Source organism: Saimiri boliviensis, chromosome 2 (assembly GCF_048565385.1).
Source record: "Saimiri boliviensis isolate mSaiBol1 chromosome 2, mSaiBol1.pri, whole genome shotgun sequence".
NCBI lineage: Eukaryota > Metazoa > Chordata > Mammalia > Primates > Cebidae > Saimiri > Saimiri boliviensis.
Genome location: NC_133450.1, coordinates 170,511,538 through 170,531,780, shown reverse-complemented (window position 1 = coordinate 170,531,780; position 20,243 = coordinate 170,511,538). Strand labels below are relative to the sequence as shown.

At 32.5% G+C, this 20,243-nt stretch overlaps 1 protein-coding gene across 14 annotated transcripts in view; it reads right to left on the bottom strand.

The window, feature by feature from the left end:
* CNTLN (centlein) overlaps positions 1–20,243 on the bottom strand; it is a 314,849-nt gene that overhangs the window by 156,509 nt on the left and 138,097 nt on the right. For 13 of the 14 annotated variants that reach the window (XR_012516586.1, XR_012516587.1, XR_012516588.1 and 10 more), the window contains exons 9-10: positions 7,582–7,758; positions 5,686–5,811 (exon numbers count right to left, since the gene is read on the bottom strand). Coding sequence is in view for 11 of the 14 variants with exons in the window: in XM_010338733.3 (XP_010337035.2) it covers positions 5,686–5,811; positions 7,582–7,758 (303 nt within the window). In the remaining 3 variants the exon portion in view is untranslated. The remainder of the gene's footprint in view (positions 1–5,685; positions 5,812–7,581; positions 7,759–20,243) is intronic. The other variant, XM_074394885.1, reaches the window with a different exon arrangement.

The window sequence follows — 20,243 nt, the reverse complement described above, 5'->3', positions numbered from 1 at the left end:
TACACACAAAAATATTCCACTGGCAGCTACTGAATGAGATCAATTCATAAAACATTTACTAAGTATTTTCTTTGGAGTTTGCATTTAAACTAGCTAAACTAGAGGCTCTAACTTCTTTTTTTCCTTTTTGTTTTTGAGACAGAGACTCGCTGGAGTACAGTGGCAGCATCTCAGCTTACTGCAACCTCTGCCTCCTGGGTTCAAGTGATTCTCACACCTCAGCCTTCTGAGTAGCTGGGATTACAGGTGTGCAGCACTACACCTGGCTAATTTTCTTGTATATTTTCAGTGGAGACAGGGTTTTGCCATGTTGGCCAGTCTGGTCTCTAACTCGTGGCCTCAAGTTATCCACCTATGTTGGCCTCCCAATTTCCTAGGATTATAGGCCAGAGTCATCGTGCCTAGCAAGGCTCTTTCTGTGTATAAACAAGTATGAATGAATGAAACATTAGGAAACAGAAAACAGGAAAAATTGTATCAACTGACTTTTTTCTCAAAGATCTTTGCAATTCTAATTCTAAATTCATAAAAACAAATAATTTTTTATCTAATCTTCTGGTTTGGACAAAAGCTCTTTAATGAGAATAAAGCAAACCAAAAGCATAAACACTGTTCATAAAGCAGTGGCTCAATCTTCAGAAAATAAGAGCAAGGTTTTAAAGAAGTTTAAAAAAAAAAAAAGCCAAAAACCTTTTATAAAATACCAAGGATTCCATTACAGATGTTTAATTTCAGCAGAATGTATAAAGTTGATGTGTACCAGACCATTGAAAAATAAAAGACATATAGGTTGTATTCAAAAGACATACTAATATTAAACAACATTGAAAAGTACTAATAGAATCAAGTTGTCAAATGCATGAAAGTCAATAAAACAGAAATTCACCGCATTAGTCAAGATTATTGTGGATTTCAGCCGGGCACGGTGGCTCAAGCCTGTAATCCCAGCACTTTGGGAGGCCGAGGTGGGTGGATCACGAGGTCAAGAGATCAAGACCATCCTGGTCAACATGGTGAAACCCCGTCTCTACTAAAAATATAAAAAATTAGCTGGGCATGGAGGCACGTGCCTGTAATCCCAGCTACTCAGGAGGCTGAGGCAGGAGAATTGCCTGAACCCAGGAGGCGGAGGTTGCGGTGAGCCGAGATCACGCCATTGCACTCCAGCCTGGGTAACAAGAGCAAAAACTCCGTCTAAAAACAACAACAAAAAAAAGATTATTGTGGATTTCATAAAGCTCTGATGCACTGGTTTCCAAATTATACTTTATATGTTGTTAGATCACTACATTAATCAAGTCAGGATCAAGGGTAGGATTTTTATAAAAATATCTTCCATTTCCTCCATTTCTACTGGCTATTTGTTACAGCACTGGTCAACTATCTTGAAAACACAAAAAACTAACCATAAATGTAAGCTCAGCAAGATACTGTGTTAATATTTATACACAATTCATAACAAGAATCCTTTAATGTGCATGACTTACTGTTGATAGAACAAACAGCATCATTTCAAAGTATCAAAGTGTATGTTCCATGGGCTACTCCTGAAACTTACTTGTCCCTCTCACTCCTCAATCCACCTTGGTAATCAACTTGGGACCCTAAAGCTACCTACTGTGCCATGGAGCATGTCTTTTGTCTTTATTTCAGCATTTCCAACAGTATTTTTCATGCAACAACAGTCTTTTGGTTAATATTAATAGGTATAATATAACCAAGCAAATCAGGGAAAAGATGTGTCTATGCCTTTCTATAGATTCAAAACTCATAGTATGTTAAAGGCTCACAAAAAAAAACCTTTTAATCCACTGTTTAAAATAATCACTTGAGTATGGAATATTTTTATCTATCACACTCCCATTAGCTTCTACCAGAGCAGTGTTCCATACGACACCAAAGGCCATGACAAAAATTCAACATGCATTAGTAATTAATGGTCTACAAAAGGAACACTAAGATCAACAAATGTATCTTAAAAACCATAAGACACATTTTATGGGTTAAATTGTGCCCCACCACCCCATCTAAAAGTATCTTGAAGTCCTAATCCCCAATATCTCACAATGTGATTTTATTTGGAGATAGGATCATTGCAGAAGTCATCATGTTAAAATGAGCTCATTAGACAGGCCCTCATCCAACAGGACTGATAACACTTATAAAAACGGAAATATAGACAAAGGAAGAGAGATGCATAGAGGGAAGACAATGTGAAGTTACAAGGACAATGCTATCTATAAGGCAAGGAATACCTGAGGCTCCCAGAAACTAAGAGAGGAATGGAACAGATTCTCCCTCACAGTCCTCAAGACCCAACTCTGCTGACACCTTCATTTTGAACATTACTAGCCTCCATCACTTTGAGACGATAAATGTCTATTGTTCTAAGCCACCTGGCTATGGACCATTGTTACAGCAGCCCTAGGAAATATTATTAACTACTACTTTATACTCACCTGTACTTTAGTAATAGCAGTAAGTATAATCATAGCATAAAAAGGAGAGTTGGAATGAAGTCTTCCGTCTTCACTAAATGGGATATTTATTCTTACTAGACTAAAGTCAATTACTCTGGGCTCCATTATTCTCTTCGGAATTGCTTTACTCTACAGGTTCTGTTTACCTACTTCTTTTGCTAAATGTTCTTATGGTACCTTTTTTATGGCTCCTTTAAAATAAATAATCCTTTCCTACTAAATGATATAATACAAGAAAAGTATTTGCTCCCATTTTTTCCTCATCTTGAAAATCTGCTAAAAAACATATATTTGAAATTCATTATTATCATCAATTGACTTAAACTATGAATATAAAAAAATAAAAAAAGAAATTTTGTGGAAAAAAAGAACTTTACTCTGGAAATAAACTTGGGATCACATCAGAGAAAGCTGTTGTCATAAAAAAAGAATGAGGAAATAAATTAATATAATCCTTCTGAGACATTTTCTGAATCAAGGAATTCAAGAAGTGGATGGAAAGATAACAGATCTAAAAATATCTTTGAATTGTTCTTCTTCCTGCCCAAAATAACAAACTGTCAGTCTTACAGATTTCTTGAGGTAAACAGGTAGAGATCTGCTACTACTGAATGACATATGTGACAGTTAATTTTATGTGTCAACTTGACTGCCCAAATATTTGGTTAACTATATTTCTAGGTGTGTCTGTGAGGATGTTTCTGGATGAGATTAATATTTTAATCAGTAAACTAAATAAAGTAGATTTCTTACTCCAATATGGATGGAAGTCATTTAATCTGTTGAAAGCCTGAATAGAATAAAAGCTGGATAAGAAACATTCCTTCCTCTCTGCCTGCCTTCGAGCTGGGACATCCATCTTCTCTTGCCTTCTGATTTGAACTTAACTTATACCATCAGTTTTCCTGGTTCTAGAGTCTTTGGGCTCAAACTGGAACTATACCATCAGCTCTCCTGGATCTCTAGCTCGCAGACTGAAGATCTTTTTATTTTTTAATTTTAGAATCAGGGAGGGTATGTGCAGGTTTGTTACAAGGGTATATTGCAGGATGCTGAGGTTTGGGTTTCTATTGATCCCATCATCCAGATGGTGAACACAGTACCCAACAAGAAGGTTTATAGCCCTCATTCCCCTCCTTTTGTAGTTCCTAAGTGTCTACTGTTCCCCTCTTCATGTCCATATGCACTCAGGATTTAGCCCCCAATTATAAATGAGAACATACGATATTTAGTTTTCTGTTTCTACATTAGTTGACATAGGACAGTGGCCTCCAGCTACACTCATGTTGCTGCAAAGTACAGGATGTCATTCTTTCTTATGGCTGCATAGCATTCCCTGAGCAACTGTAGAGCTTATTTTTCTGAGCCTCCAAAATCATGTAAGCCAATTCCTTATAAGAAATCTCGAAATGTAATTTACTATAAGGAATCATACAAATACAGTAAATAATTGTTCCATGTGCATGTGCATGTCTATGTTTCTGTGTGTGTGTGTATTCTACTGGTTCTGTTTCTCTGGAGAATCCAGGAAACAAATTTCAAGAATGATGAAAAAAGGCTGGGCACAGTGGCTCACGCCTGTAATCCCAGAACTTTGGGAGGCTGAGGCAGGAGGATCACTGGAGGTCAGGAGTTCAAGACCAGCCTGGCCAACATGGTGAAACCCCATCTCTACTAAAAATACAAAAATTAGCTGCAAACGGTAGCACATGCCTGTAATCCCAGCTACTCGGGGAGCTGAAGCAGTAGAATCACTTGAACCTGGGAGGCAGAGGTTGCAGTGAGCTGAGATGGTGCCTGAACTCTAGCCTTGGTGACAGAGTAAGACTGTCCCCAGAAAAAATATATATATACATGCAAAAGGAGAAAGATGACAGACTGGCTCCCTAAAAATGCCCATAATATCGTGTGCTTAACCACATATTTACTCTTAACACAAGATTCTAACTACTTATTTATCATATCTTCTTAACTAGAGAAAGAGTCTTGAAGGATAGCAGCTCAACATGTCTCCTGTTATACAAGTGACTACTAAGATGCTTGGCTAATTGCAATGCTCAGTAATTGCTACTGAGGAAACAAATGAATGAGAGAATGACTTAGGTGTTTATCTAAGTTCCTTATAAATTTCTAGTAAGCTAAATGCTAGCTGGGTCATCTGGACATTTTATTTTTGGTAGAAACAATAGACTTTCATGTTTTAGAATAGTTTCATTTAGAAATATTTCATGTTTTAGAATAGTTTAACTCTGCATAAACATAAATTAAAACAATGTTTAATGAAAAGGCAGGCTAAAATTATTAATTATAGCTTATTGGTAACTATACCCCAAAACCCTATTTTGTTTCAGAACACACATAATCTAAACCAAACCTTTTTCTCCTTAACAGTAATCTGTATTATACGACAAAGTATCCAGGCTTTAAATGTACTAAATTCTAATAATGTGTAAAGCACTGACTTACAAAATGTCATAAAACTATTCAAGAATTATATGATTAAACTTCAAATAGGACACAGCTTTAGGTAATTGTAAATGAAGAATTAAAGTCAGAGAAAAAAATTAAAGCCCTCAATATAGTCACACAAAATGGGTTCAATATGCATGAACAACTTCTTGGAGAAAGACAATTCACAAAGTATGAATTAGGAAGTATTAATATAAGCTTTCAAAGACAGACCAATAACATATATGTTTCTTAAACATGGGTAGAATGTTCATTTAAATGTCATATATTCAGAGACAAATTCAGCTGAAATGAAAAATATATATGTATTTCTCATTTTGACTAAATGTAATTTTTCTAGAAAAGATAATTGTAAGCAATCTGAGCTAGGTTAATATGCTTTTAAACTCACCTTTATTTTTATATGTTTACTATATACAAAGAACTAGAAATTCTCTTTCCACTTGCTGCAATTCTATTTTTTGCCTTTGAGAAAGTGTACGAAATTTGTTCCCAATTTTAAAACAAAATATTACCAAATAACTTGAAAGTAGTAAATAAATATTTAGTTTTCAAGTAGCAAATATTTTATATTATTTTATAATCCTCAGAAAAAGATGAACTGATTATACACTTTTATACGGGCAATTACATTCAGGAAAGAAAAATGACAACTAGTCATTTGTGAACTGTATGTTTACTTTGATATATTTTTATCTTTGCAAGTTTACTACTAAATAAATGATTTAATGTTCACCTTTAGTTGTAGTGCTTTCTCTAAGTTTTCAATCTTTCTTTCAGCTTTTCTCAGCTTCCGTAGCTCCTCTGAGTCTGTGAAAGAGCTCTTTGGGGACAAAGACCTTGAACGTTTCACAGGTGGTTCCTGGAGAATAAAACAAGGACATGGTTGAACTAGTTGGAACACTGGATTATGAAAGACATGCAAAATTAAAGAACAAGTAATTCTGAATACTAATAATGAATTATAAAAAAAAAAATCCTGCATGGAATACCAGAGAAATAACAAGCGGAATTACCACAGTGCTACCGCTAAAGGTTTCTCTGTGACTCGTTAATGAGAATATTCATTTACATTTACATTGTTTCTTTCAGAATAATGATGTCCCATTAGGGAAGACTAAAGGGTTATAGACTCAGAAATGCAAGAAACCTCATTACAAAGGAGGGGATAGAGGCTGGTCTAATTGCTCTATAAGGGTCCAAGGTTACACTTGATAGGACAACCAGAAACAAGAGGGAAAGGATTTTTTTCCCTTTGAAATAGTTTAACACACTGTGAAGTTGAAGGAACAATATGCTTGAGGAATATAAATACAACAGACAGTAGATCTTATACCATAATGACCATATGGTCATTAACTATAATGTGGCTAACTAGAGACAAGAATATGTTTATATTATGTACAGCTTCATATACCAATCTGGAGAAAGAATATGTGAAAGCAACTATTAAGCTGGGTAACACAGCGTTCATCTGACTGAATGGCCTTACAAAGAGAAAGAAAATTTTGGTCAAGATACCCCTCTTTTTCTTGACTTTTATTAAAAGCTGACAAAAATCACAACATATTTTTAAACTTTGGCAATTGAGTAAGCAATCAAATTAGGCCTGGTAATGCTGCATTTCAATTTTAGGAATGTTTTCTTTCATTTAAATAAAGCTAAGTGCTTGTGAAACTAATTCAAAATGGCAAGAAATATATAAGGCAGTTATGTTTTAATAAATAAATCTCATTTTCTGAAAATTACTAATAATTTTAGAGAACTTGAATAACAGTACCACAGAAACATGGTTCAAATTTTAAAAACTTCCTTTATTAAGATAGTTCGTTCTACTCACAGGAAAAAATGGAAACAAAAACTATTACTTTAACAGCATGGTTTCCCATTATAAAAAAAATTGTTCCTCTATTGCTGAAGTAACAAGTGTATGAAAAGTATGCTGAAGCTCTTAATTTGAGGAAAACATTATTTCAATTTATCTAGAAATAATATGTACTACATGATATTAAGGAATTTTTATAATAGTCAACGTTCCATAGAATCTTTTACAGAATAACACAAATATGTAATAAATACTAAAAAAAGAAAAAATTTGAGACATTAATAAATGAGAAACATGCTTTGTAAAATTTGCTTTTTTCTCCTGCTATCCCTTGAAATCTATAAAAATATATAACAAGTACAGAAGTTAGTGTTAAAATTCATTTAACATTTTACTTTCCAAACAGTATTTTAAACATCATATCTGAAAGACATATACTTTTCATTCAAATTAGAAAAGTGAGTAAATATCATTTAAAAATAAAATTTTAATCAGATAGATTCATACATCAGAGAGATGAGGAAAACTTATCAAAAGTTTTAATATAAGAATGTTAATTTACTGACAAAATGGCTATAGTACTAATAAGATATTAAATTAACTAATTTGGGAATATAATTCAGTCTTTAAAAAGGGGAAACTCCTTATTCCTAAGAGGTATTTTATCAAGAGTTTGGTACATAATATTTTTCAAAAGCTTCCCGAAATGTAAGCAGAGAAGTAAATGCTGCCATTTGTTTTCTAACTTCATCTCTTGTCTTTCCAGCCTCACCTTGGCAAATTCACAAAATGACAAAATGTCCCTACCTTATGTTTTCCTTCAGCACTTGTCCTGATGCTCTTTTCTGAGAAAGCTTTGCTGGCAGATAAGTTTTCTGACAGTTTTTTATTTGCTATCTTTAGTTTCTCCTGTAAATACTCGATTTCAGACTTCTGTGAAACCATTAATGTTTCTAAGCTTGATAAAGATGGGTGACGAGTTACCTGATTTAAAAAGTATATGTGTAAATATATATGTATGATTGTATCTTACAATATTTATAAATATAGGCAAATAGTTATATATAACATTACATTATAGAAATTATAAATACTCAGAGAAGGAAAATTTCATTTTCACTATAAACTAGCATAAGCTGAACGTTTTCAGTCCATAGGATTTTTCAATAAAATAACCAAGAGTCTATATGCCAGTATTTTCCTAAATAATGCCGTCATGTAGATTTTCAAGAGAAAAAATTTAAAGCATAGCTGCATGATACACACCACTCATCTATCAATTGGTCATTTCAAATTTCTGATTATACACACATGTAGTCCCTCACAAAATATTCAGTCCACCATCTGGTCATCAAGTGTCATACAATACCATAGAATATAAACCTGGGAAAAGGAAATCAACAGCACTATAAGTACAATTAGCTTTTACTGTGTCCTAATGTAATAACAACTCCTCAAAGAACCCTGACAATTTTAAGTCAATATAGTTTACAGCATTCTCCTTTGAAATTTATTCATGTTTCAGATAAACTGCTAATAGTAAGCTCCACATTTTAACAACAGAAGTCAAAAGAAAACTAATCTTTTAGGAAAACTGTTCATGAAAACTAGACTTCTGCAAAATTTGACTATTACCTCCACTGAATGTACTTGAGGCCATTAAAACCCATGAAAATATGCTATTGCAAATCAACAATTACATTTACAAAAATGAAAACACAGAATCACATGAAAAGAGTTTTTGATGACTTACAGGCAAACAAATGTCAAATCTTATGATGCTTAACATTATCAGTAAGGATCTAGTAGCCCTGAAAATATTTGCACATAAACTTATGAAGAGCCCCATCCTTCCTAAATGATATTCCTAAATACTAAGAGAAAAATATACATGGGTTAACTTTTTTGAACCAACAATGGGAAATATCCTTTCCAATTGTACCTGCTTTTTTCTGAGAGGATATGCAAATTTTTCCTAATTCTAACCTGCAATTGTTATAATGAGAGGGGCCATATTTGATTTATACTACTACACTTTCCTTGTATTTAAATCACCTCATTTGTTTCCAACCTTTATTCTACTATATGACTATCTTCCTCAAAGTATTATTTATATTGTATTGTTAGCATACTTAAAATATATTACTGACTTCATTATCATGCTTTGAACATCAAACTAAAATATTTTAAGATTTATCTTCCAGTAAGTATAAATGATTTTGTCCTATTGTTTTATCACCATTTTAATCATTATATAACTTTTATTTATTTTTTCTCCTGTATTATAATCAAATTTATGATGTTTAGAAAGATTTCCTTTGATTGGGCTGCCAAGCTTACATTTCAAAAGGCTATCTGCTCTTGTTTAGGTTTCCTTTAATAAAATTATAAATGATACATAACATCTATCATATACAAAATAAATTTTAAATAAATAATTTGTTTAAGTTCAAACAAAAACTTAATACAAGAAAAACATAATTTTAGTTTACTGGTATATCCAATAAACAAACCTGTGTTCTTCAATAAATGAACTTCCTAAGTCATCAATGGATTATAATGCTATAGCTAGGAATATTATAAAATTAATATTCAGTCAAGAAGCTACAATGATAACCCAAATATTCAAGAAGACATTAACAATGCTCCAACAGTGGATACTGTCAGTATAATAATGAATTAATTTCTAATATTTCTATTGATATGAATATTTTTGCTAATAATAAAGGATATTTAGGCAGCATTCCTTCAAAATTCCTCAACAAACCATAACAGAACATCAAAATACTATGAAAGTAGTAAATAGATGCCAGGAAGATAATGCAAATAAAAATGTGTTTGGTTTGTTCTCAAATAATAGCTTTAGAATTCATCCAACAATGCAGATACGTCCTTCCCCTCTACAAAGTAACTTATTCATGTTCCTATTTTAAGTGCAGTTTTCTCCCTCTTGCCTTTTATCACTTTGTTAGCGACATGTTTACAAGAAGTGTTTTACATTTCTCCTAATAAAACCATTTTTTTAAGTATTAAATATGAGCAAAATGAAGTGTCAACACTCAGCTTCACTGCTGAGGAGTAAGGAGGGATTTTAGGGCAGTTGCTGCTCAACTCCAGCCAATTGTTTTCAGAGAAGAATGGGAAGAATGTGCCCAATGTTGCTAGATTTACTGATTTTTCAAGAAAAGCAAAGAATTAGGATTTCTAAGGAGAGTGTCCATATTTTCAAATGTTGGTTGGATCCAGTTTACAGGTTACTTTGAGAATGTGGTAGTGGAAGTATAATCTGCTATAAATTTTCTAAAGAAATTCTGAAATATGTATCAAAACTCATAAAAATGTACCAAACATTTAATTTACTTCTAATTATGCTGAAGGCTAATATGGAAAGATATCCATGATAAATTAAGTGAGAAAAGTAGGGCACAAAAGAGTACATTATAAAATCTACATAGAAATAGATTGCACCAAACATGCATAAGGTAAAAAACAACCCTGAAATGTTAGTGTGACTTCTAAGCAGAGAGACTGTAAGGTGAATTATTTTCTTTGTACTCATCTGAATTCCTTAAAGATTTTACAATGAACACGTCACTAAATGCTTTTCTTTTTCTTTTCTTTTCCTTTTTTTTTTTTTTTTTGAGAGTTTTACTCTTGTTGCCCAGGCTGGAGTGCAATGGTGCGATCTCAGCTGACTGCAAACTCCACCTCCTAGGTTCAAGCAATTCTCCTGCCTCAGCCTCCTGAGTAGCTGGGATAACAGGCATGAGCCACCATGTCCAGCTAATTTTGTATTTTTAGCAGAGACAGGGTTTCACCAGGTTGGTCAGGCTGATCTCGAACTCCTGGCCTCAGAAGACCCGCCTGCCTGGGCCTCCCAAAGTGCTGGGATTACAGGCGTGAGCCACTGCACCTGGCCTAAATGCTTTTCAAAATAAAAATATTTATTTTTTTGCAAATAAAATGACTAAAAGTTCAATATAAATTTTTCAATATAGGTAGGGTAAGTATAAATAAATCTCACAATCTCATCCCTCAAAATTTGTACTAGTAAGATTGTACTATATCTCCCAGACTTTAATAAAAAAAGAAAACTATTATATTTTTGTCATTTAACATACTTTTTCAAAATTAACAGACTTTATTTTTTACAACAGTTTTTTATGTACAGAAAAAAGGAGCAGGCACTATACAGAGTTCTCCCTGACCTCCTACCCCTACCCATCAGTTTCCCCAATTATTAACATCTTAAATTAGTACAGTACATTTGTTACAATTATTGAACCAATATTCATACATTATTAGTAACTGAAGGACACAGCCTATTCATATTTCCTTAGTTTTTTCCTAGTGTCATCTTTCTGTTTCAGGATCCCCTCTAGGATACATCACATTTAGTTGTTATATCTCCTTGAGCTCCTCTTGGCTGCTTCTCAGACTTTCCCTGTCTCTCATGACCTTGACAGTTTTCTGTAGGATGCCCTTCCTTTGGGATTTGTCTGATGTTTTTCTCATGATTATGCTGGGGTTATGAGTTTTGGGAAGGAAGATCATAGAGGTAAAGTGCCATTTTCATCACATCATATCAAGGGTATATGCTATCAACATGATTTATTACTGTTGATACTCATTTTGATCACCTGGCTAAAGTAGAGTTTTGTCAGATTACTCCACTTATAAAGCTATTATTTTGTCCACAACCACACTGTACTTTTTTACTTGCTTTTTAAAAACATAATAATCACAAATACATACATACATAATTATAGGTATACATAATAAAATATGAGTATATATTTATATTCTCATAGATCTTTATATATCCTTATGTATCTTTATCCATTTTAAGGGCTGCTTTACATGCATAGCAAAATCAAGTTAACCAATCCCTTCTCTGTTGAAGTTTATTCTATTACCTTTAAAAGCCTACAATCTTTGAAAAGTTAACTTTCCTTTCTAACAATTATTCATATTTTATAAATAAATTTTTAATCTAATATTAAAAATATTTCACTCCCTTTTAGTTTATATATTCTTGGAATATAATTGTGTGGTGCTATACCATAATTAATCTGGTGAAAAATGATTAGTGGACTGACTACATGATAGTCTCCCAGGTAATCTCCCATGGTAGCCTCTCAAGGCTCCCAGGTGGAAATAATCTTTTTAAATTGCCATTGTTAATACATAACTTTATTTATCACATTGACTCACAGAGCTAATTTTGATTGAAAAGTTCTGTAAAAGATATATATTAAATAGAATAGAAAGTATGGGGAAGGGGCCTTTAGGTTTTTTTTAAATTTAAATTACTATTTTTTAAATTATACAACTTAAATATCTAGTCATGTTGCATTAAATCCAAGAAATACTGTAGGGCACTATTACAGTGGGGGCCAGTGAATATTGCCTAATACAGAGACTATTGTTTCACAGCTATAATAATTACAAAAATTGTAAGTTAAATTGTTTTATTAGCAAATTATAACTAAATATATTTTTCCTACTACATTACAATGATGATAACAACCAGCATTTACCAAAAAAGTGTTTAGTTCCTACCTCTGTCTAAGCATTTTACATACACTTGTTTTAAGAAATTTATGAATTCTAAACTTGTCAACACATAACACAGCCTATAGCAAAACAAAAACATTTTAAAAAGGACATGATACCTCAGCAAAACAAATGGTTTTTCCTAAAACAGTATCTCACTGAAAATCAAGTGTGGGTCAGGGGTGTGTGTGTGTGTGTGTGTGTGTGTGTGTGTGTGTGTGTTTAAAATGTTACACATGTATATAAAATATGTAACATATACATATGTATCAGAAAAACTGACTATTTGAATTACTGTTCTCTAAAACTAATTCAAATCCTCTTGGAATACAACAGAGTATATAAGTATCTGTGTATACATACATACACATACATACACACATACACATACACATGCATACACACACATTTTTCTTGTGAAATGCCTGAATCTCTGCATTCAGAGATGGACTTCATATTTCAGATATGCAGAAATATGTCTTAATAAACATTGTTAGCTGAATCATCTAACACTGGAAAATAAATGACTTTAATCATAGTCACAAATTCTTGGAAAAAAGAGAAAAAGAAAAATAATATCAATTCAACATAATATTATAAATCAAAAGTCTTATAATAAAAATCCACAAATAAAGCTAAGTGTACTAGTTTAAACTTAAACTTTATTTTTAAGAAGACCACTATATTGAGTAATAAAATGTCTAATATCAACAAATTCAGCTAGTACTCTCTTTTTAAAAATATAGATATTTGCATTTCTTCCATCTACTCACTTTTAACCCAAAAATCTTAAGATATCATTTGTAATTCACAAATAAAAAGAAAGTATTTACTACATTTGAGTAAAATATAAATTATCACTATCTCTTCTTGTAACACTATCACATTATAGCAAAATTCAGTACTAAACAATAGACAAATTTAGCTTTCCTTTAGTATTTAAATATGCATATGGTATAGTCAAGTTGTTGAACAGCAAAATAAAATGGAAAGAATTCCAAAACTTTAACTTCTTCCATATACTACATAAAACTTAACACTGACTGGGTTACAAGTTGATTACACTTACATCCAGTATATGACAATAATTGGCTTGTATGTCCATCCGGTAAATGACAGTAGCATCTTTGGTACAAAACTGAGCAATTACAAGCTAAGTATTTATTCTATGACATGTAAATATCTCACTGTACTGATAAAAATTAGTAATATCTACATGTCACAGAAGAATATTTAGAGTCTTAACTCCTTAATATACAAATTACCTACAGATTATAATCTGAAGAAGAAACTAATCCTGGCTATACTTAAAAACTAGAATGAAAAGACTGATTTTTCTGTAGATTTTTAAAATCATAAATAGCAAAATAAAACACATTCAGATTTTTCCAAAATACACTATAAGCCTCACATTCTGCCAGAATTTGCAAATCTGTCTATTTAAAATGTTTGTTAGTGGTATCCTAAAAGGAATTTCTAAAATTCATGGAATTAAACTTCCTTTATGGTGTATCTCTCAATATGTGACTTTGGGGTCTAATCCATTACTTATTATAATACATACTCTAAGTTTTATAAACACTTAACACTTATGTCACCAGTAAAACAATGAAAATTTACGTATTAATGGTATAAGCAAGGGACTATGCTTGTTATACATTATCATCTCTATACATTAAAACCTCAATCATACTCCAACAAATTCACTAAAGTGTGGTTTTCAATCTGCTAACTATGCATTCCATAATAGCCTGTAATTATTAAAAACTGACAAGAAAGCTACACCACCTGTGTTTATGTGAAGCCAGGTAATGAAAAAAACAACAACGCTGTCATCACCTCTCAATTCCTGATTGCATTATCAAAACTGTAGCCGAGTTTGGCATCTGGGTGTGACCTTGTTAACTGCTAGGGTAATTAAATTTATTCTACTGGGAAAAAGGATGATAAATTATTAGCAAGAAGGTTTTGTTCACATTTTATTAAATTGGCCTGTCAAAGGGTTGGCCAAATTATCAAGGGCCTCATTTATTGGAGGCCAGCCATATTGCCACATCTGTTACAATTATTTATAATTTCAGCAGTTGAAAACCAACTGAGTTAGGCATCCGCCATGTAAAGTAATTTACAAATTATCTGATGAGGGAGTGTTTTAGCTTCTCCCTCATTTCTAGCCAGCAGAAAGCCGCGCTGTAATTACAGAACACGATTAGGTTCTTTGGGGAACTTATCTTGCACTCATAGCCATAGTAAGATGCAGCAAGAACATATGGAGGAGCTTGTGCTTCTACTCCCTGAAGCTCGTGACCCGCCTGCCGCTGAGCCCTTGAGTTGAATTTGAATGAGAGTGCCATGGCTAATGTTCTACACATGCACCATTTATGCCACAAAACAAATCGGATCACTGTTAATTATGAAGCAGCTATAATCAGGCCTTCACATCTGTGTAATGTGAAGCGCAGTAGGCTGTATTCCAATAATGTATGACTACCTTTGGGTTGCAAATTGCGAGCCATATTGCCTCAGTAGTAGTTACTGAATTCAAAGTAACTCCTTTGATAAAAGCCCATCACATGGATATTTTTATCCAGCTTTATATGAAAAAAAGCAAATCCACAAGCCTTTCTTTATCAGCTATTGACCAGAACAGTTAAAGCATATGGCACGAGTTCATTAATGAACAACACAGAGCACTCTAATTTAATGAAACCACTTGAGCCATAAAAATCAGATTTAGTTAATTCCCTCTTTCCCATTTTTTCATATTTAGCGTAAACCTAGCATTAGATTTAATATTACAAGTTATCAAGACATACAATATATTTTTTACAAATTTATAAAGAATATTAAAAAGCTTGTGTTGTATTATTTCTAAAGGTTTTTATAGGTTTTATATTTTACAAATTAATTTTCATCACAAGCCTCATGTATGAAAGTATAAACTATTTGTTTTTTTAGAAAGTAAAGCCTAGCAGCTGTATTCTAACAAAAAATACTCTTTACTCCATGAGAAATTTTTCTGTGGAAAGGCAGCTAAACAAGCTGCACCCAGATGGCAAACCAGCTACAGTTTAATTAATCCACTAAAAGCCATTCAGATTTCAGTAAGGGTAACGTAATTTTGAATAATAGTAGGGAAAAAATTGCTAAACATTCTTAAGTTTTATTATAGCGGCAAGAGAAGTGCCACTATAGAGTAGTTAAAGTTGAGTTGCAGTTTCCATTAGATATGCTAAATTTCTACATTTTAATATCTTAGGCTGTTTCATTCTGCTTGGAACTTAAAGTAAGCTTAAATATTAGAATATTTATTGGCAGCCTTCTTTTTATAGCAGAAATGGTTTATTTTTCATGCAGTATAGTGGAGTTGTATGATAACAAGTTCAAATTTTGTGAACATAATTCACAAAGACCTTTAGAAAAATAGTTTATAGTTAAGACTTCCAAAGGATAAAGACTTCAAATTTTTCTTTTGAAGTCTTTCATTTATTAAGGCTAACAATCGTATCATAACATTATATTTTACTGTTAAGTTGTTCTATCCTGAAAACTGATTAAATATCAAATATTCAAATATCAAATTCCCATATATTTGTGTGGCCATGTTTACATATACAGCTGAATTTAAAATATAAATTACTGAATATAATTAAATCAAGCAACAAATTACAAGGCAGTTTTCATTTAAAGCAATGCTGTAGAATAAGTCAAATCAACTTTTCAAATTAAGTTTACAGATATAAACTCGAAACTAGTTAAGTGTGGAAGAAAGATGATGATAAGCATAATATGAAAGTACTATATTTGTGGCACCTTAACCTAATATATTGAAAATTATTTTGATCCTGTATAGTAAGATACCTAGAGAAAGTATAAGACTGACATTCTTCCATGCTGAAAATGAGAAAAAATGAAATAGAAACAATGAAAATGTAAAAATCATAAAAAGCCAAACAAAAGCAAACCAATTATTAACTCTGGCATAATATTTTCCAACTAAAGTATGACAAAGATTAACAGCATTCTGAGCCCAAATTAAGGTACTACAATCTGATCTTCTCCCTTACACCTGAGAAACTGAAATACTATAGTTAGTGGCAAACAGTCACCATCAATACCAGACCCTCTGGCTGGCAAGAAAATAAAGCTAACTACTACTGATATTTTTTCTCCACGTCACAATTAGACATTCCCTTCCAAAAGTTAACTCTTTACTGTTCTTACTTTCTACTTCCTACAACTGTTATGTCAAAGAATTTTCATGCGTTCATTCAAAAAGCATTTATTGAACTTAGACTATCAATCACTGGAGAAGGCAGTGGGGAGAAAAGGATAAGGCAGCAACTCGCCTTGCCCTCAAGGAGCTCAGAGTCTAGAGATGGAGATACACAAGGAAAACCACTAAGTTTAATACGTGCTAATGCAGAAAGAGGTACCTGGAGCTCAATCTTAAGAAACAGCCTTCAGTAAAAAGCTCCCAATTATCTTTGAATTGAGTCTAGAAGGTCTAGAAAGTATTAACAAGGTGGGCAAATAATACACTGTGATCAATATTACACAGCGCTCAGTCCCTAACACATATTTAAAGGGTCATGTGTATCAGTAAGCAAACAAAATAAAAATAGAAGCTGACAGAACATTTACAAAAGAAAACTACATGAAAAGTGAAAGTGAAAAACCTCACTAGTTTCCAAAGAGATGAGAAATAAAAAAATAAATCTGTTTTGAAAAACAAAAGGCTGTTTTTAAATTATAATAAATACTCAAAAGAATCTAAAATATAGGCAATCTCATACACTGTGAGAAGATAACTTAGTATAATCTTACTGGAATGCAGTTTGGCAGGGAATATATATTCAAAAGCCTTAGGTTCATAATCTCTAACAAAGTAATTCTACTTTTAAGAATTCATCCTGAGGAAATAACCAGGAATGAGAATAAATATATACAAATGAGGCCAGGCGTGGTGGCTCACGCCTGTAATCCCAGCACTTTGAGAGGCCGAGGCAGGAGGATCACCTGAGATGAGGAGTTTGAGACCAACCTGGCCAACGTGGTGAAACCCCATGTCCACTAAAAATACAAAAATTAGCCAGGCGTGGGGGGTGCATATCTGTAATCCCAGCTACTTGGGAGGCTGAGGCAGGAGAATTGCTTGAACCCAGGAGGCAGAGATTGCAGCGAGCCAAGATCACGTCATTGCACTGCAGCCTGGGCTACAAGAGCAAAACTCCATCTTAAAAAAAAAAAAAGGCATTGGAATAAAATAAAATTAAAATATGTAAAATGTCTCTGACTAGGGAAATTTAGGTTAAAAAAATGACACATTCCTATGTTAGAATATGAGGCAGTCAAAAAATGTTTCAAATGTTAAATTATATTGTAATGAAATGGTAATTACACATGCAGATACAAATTTATGAACCATATAATTCCAATTATATAGAATTTACATTCTCCATTTACTTTATTTACCCTTTTTACACACACACAGAGCCACATGCAAAGTTTAAGGCTGAAAGTACACTCTGGCTCTAAGATCATACCTCTCCTTAGATTATCCACCATCATATGGGGCTGAAGGAGAAGCACTGAGGCTCAGACCTACTTTCCCTAGATCTCTTCACCTTGATCTAGAGACATGAAGAAGAAACCCTAGGCATAGCACCGTTTGTTTCCAAATACCCTGCCACGACTATCTGCCTTGAATTCACTAGTACTAAGCCCATTATGTGTTTTATCCCTCTTTATGTGAGTCACCAAAAGATCCCTGATTCTCATGTTAATTCTTATAAAATTATCATATTCTCATACTAGCTATGAGTGATTTTTAAAAAGAAAAGAAAGAAACTCAAGAAATAAACAAAGAGCTTGTAGATTTAAAGTGAAACTGAATATAGATTTGGAAAAAAAACAAATATACAGCATAATGTCTACTGCCACTCCCTGTTCTCTATTTTACCTTTTACAATTAGATAGGGTTTGAACTTCTCATTCCCCCCTCCATGTTTACTCACTTCTTTCATAGTTTCCATCATGCTGTGTGTCTGCACTACATTCTGAGTAATTTTATCAGCTTTATAACCCAATTTTCTAATTCTTTGGCTCAATAACTTATTGTGTAAGGCTATTTTTAGTACCAAAACTAGATAAAGATAGTACAAGAAAGCTAAACAAAAGATCAATCTTATTCCTTAATAGAGCTTTGAAAAAGCAAACGAAATAACAGTAAAATGAATGAAGTGGAATTTTAAAAGGATGGAAAAGCCCAGGTATGAAAAGTTAAAACATTTTATAAAATTTATGCCTCAATCATATTAGTTGATTGAGCTCATTAACCTGATAAAAAGGTATCTATGAGAAATTATGGTCAACTTCATTCCCAATAATGAAATATTCAAATTCCCTTTAAAATTAGGAGCACGACAAGAACACTCACTCTAACCACTTCTGCTTAACTTTCGTCTGGTAAAATATATAATGATTGGTAGACTATTATTAGAATTTTTAAAGAAGAAACAAAACTGCCAACATTTATAGAATGATATGACTGTCTACCAAAAAAAAACCCAGGTGAATCTAAAAATACAGAATTAATAGGAGATTAACAAGGTGACTAGATATAAGATAAATATTTAAAAATCAATTGCATTTCTACACACAAAAAATAGAAAATGTAATAAAATGCAGATAGCTAAAATACCAACAAAAACACAACTTACTCAGAAATAATCTAATTTTAAAATATGGAAGATCCTATGGCTAAAACTGCAAAATTTTATTTAAATACATTAAAGAAGACATAAATTAATGGAGACATTATTTTCATTTATAGAAATATTTTAAATGGTAAAGATGTCAGTTCTGTTCAAATTAATCCCCAAAGGGTTTTTGAGAAAACTTGATAACTGGTTATAACATTATATTGAAATAATCAACAATGTCCAAAATACTGGAAAAAGAATAAGGTGATAAGATTTGTTCCTTAAATTATCAGGACTCATTATGAAGCTATAATAATAAACACAGTGTTGCTGTTTCAAAGATTTAAAAAATTACCCAGTGTAAATAAATAGGGAGCCCAGAAATTGACCCATATAAATATGGACCCATATATGCATGCAATAATAAATGTCAGGGATGGCACTGTACATCACTGAAAAAGGGTAATTATTAACACAATAGATATGCTGAGACAGATATCCAGATTTTTTTAAATTAAATTGAATTCCCTTCTTTATAGCGAACAAATAAATAAATCCCACAGATTAAGAACTTATAAGTGGAAGTCAAAACTACACTTTAGATGAAAATATAGGAAATATCTTTATGGCATTAGAATGAGGAGGGCCTTCTTAAATAAGATACAATATACACCAACTATAAGACAGAATATTGAAAAATTTAATTCTATTAAAATAACTTCACTTTTCAAGATACCAGAGAACAAGTGAAAAGGAAAAGCCACAAACAAGAAGATATTTGTGAGACTTTTAACTAACTGAGAGCTGAGACTGTTGGCTGACGTCTAAACTCATTTCCTCTTTTTGGAAATTAGTATGTATTTCCCCATTTTCTTTGCAATTACATAACATGTGGACAGAGAATTGAGTTCTGTCCAATAATATGCTGGCAAAGTGGTATGTACCATTTCTAAGCCAGATTCATAAAACTTCCTAAATGTGATTTTGTATATTCTTTTTCTCTTCTGGCTGGCTGAAGTAGAGATGACCCAAAACTTTCGGAGCCATGTTTAAAGATAGTATGTTCAAAAGATAAAAGGAGTTTAGGTCTGTAAATCACTGCTTGGAAGTTGGGAGCCCAAGTAATACCCATATTGGACTGTTATGTGAATAAAAAATAAATTATTTTAAGCTACAGAGATCTGAGGTCTACGTTTTTCAGAAGGTGAC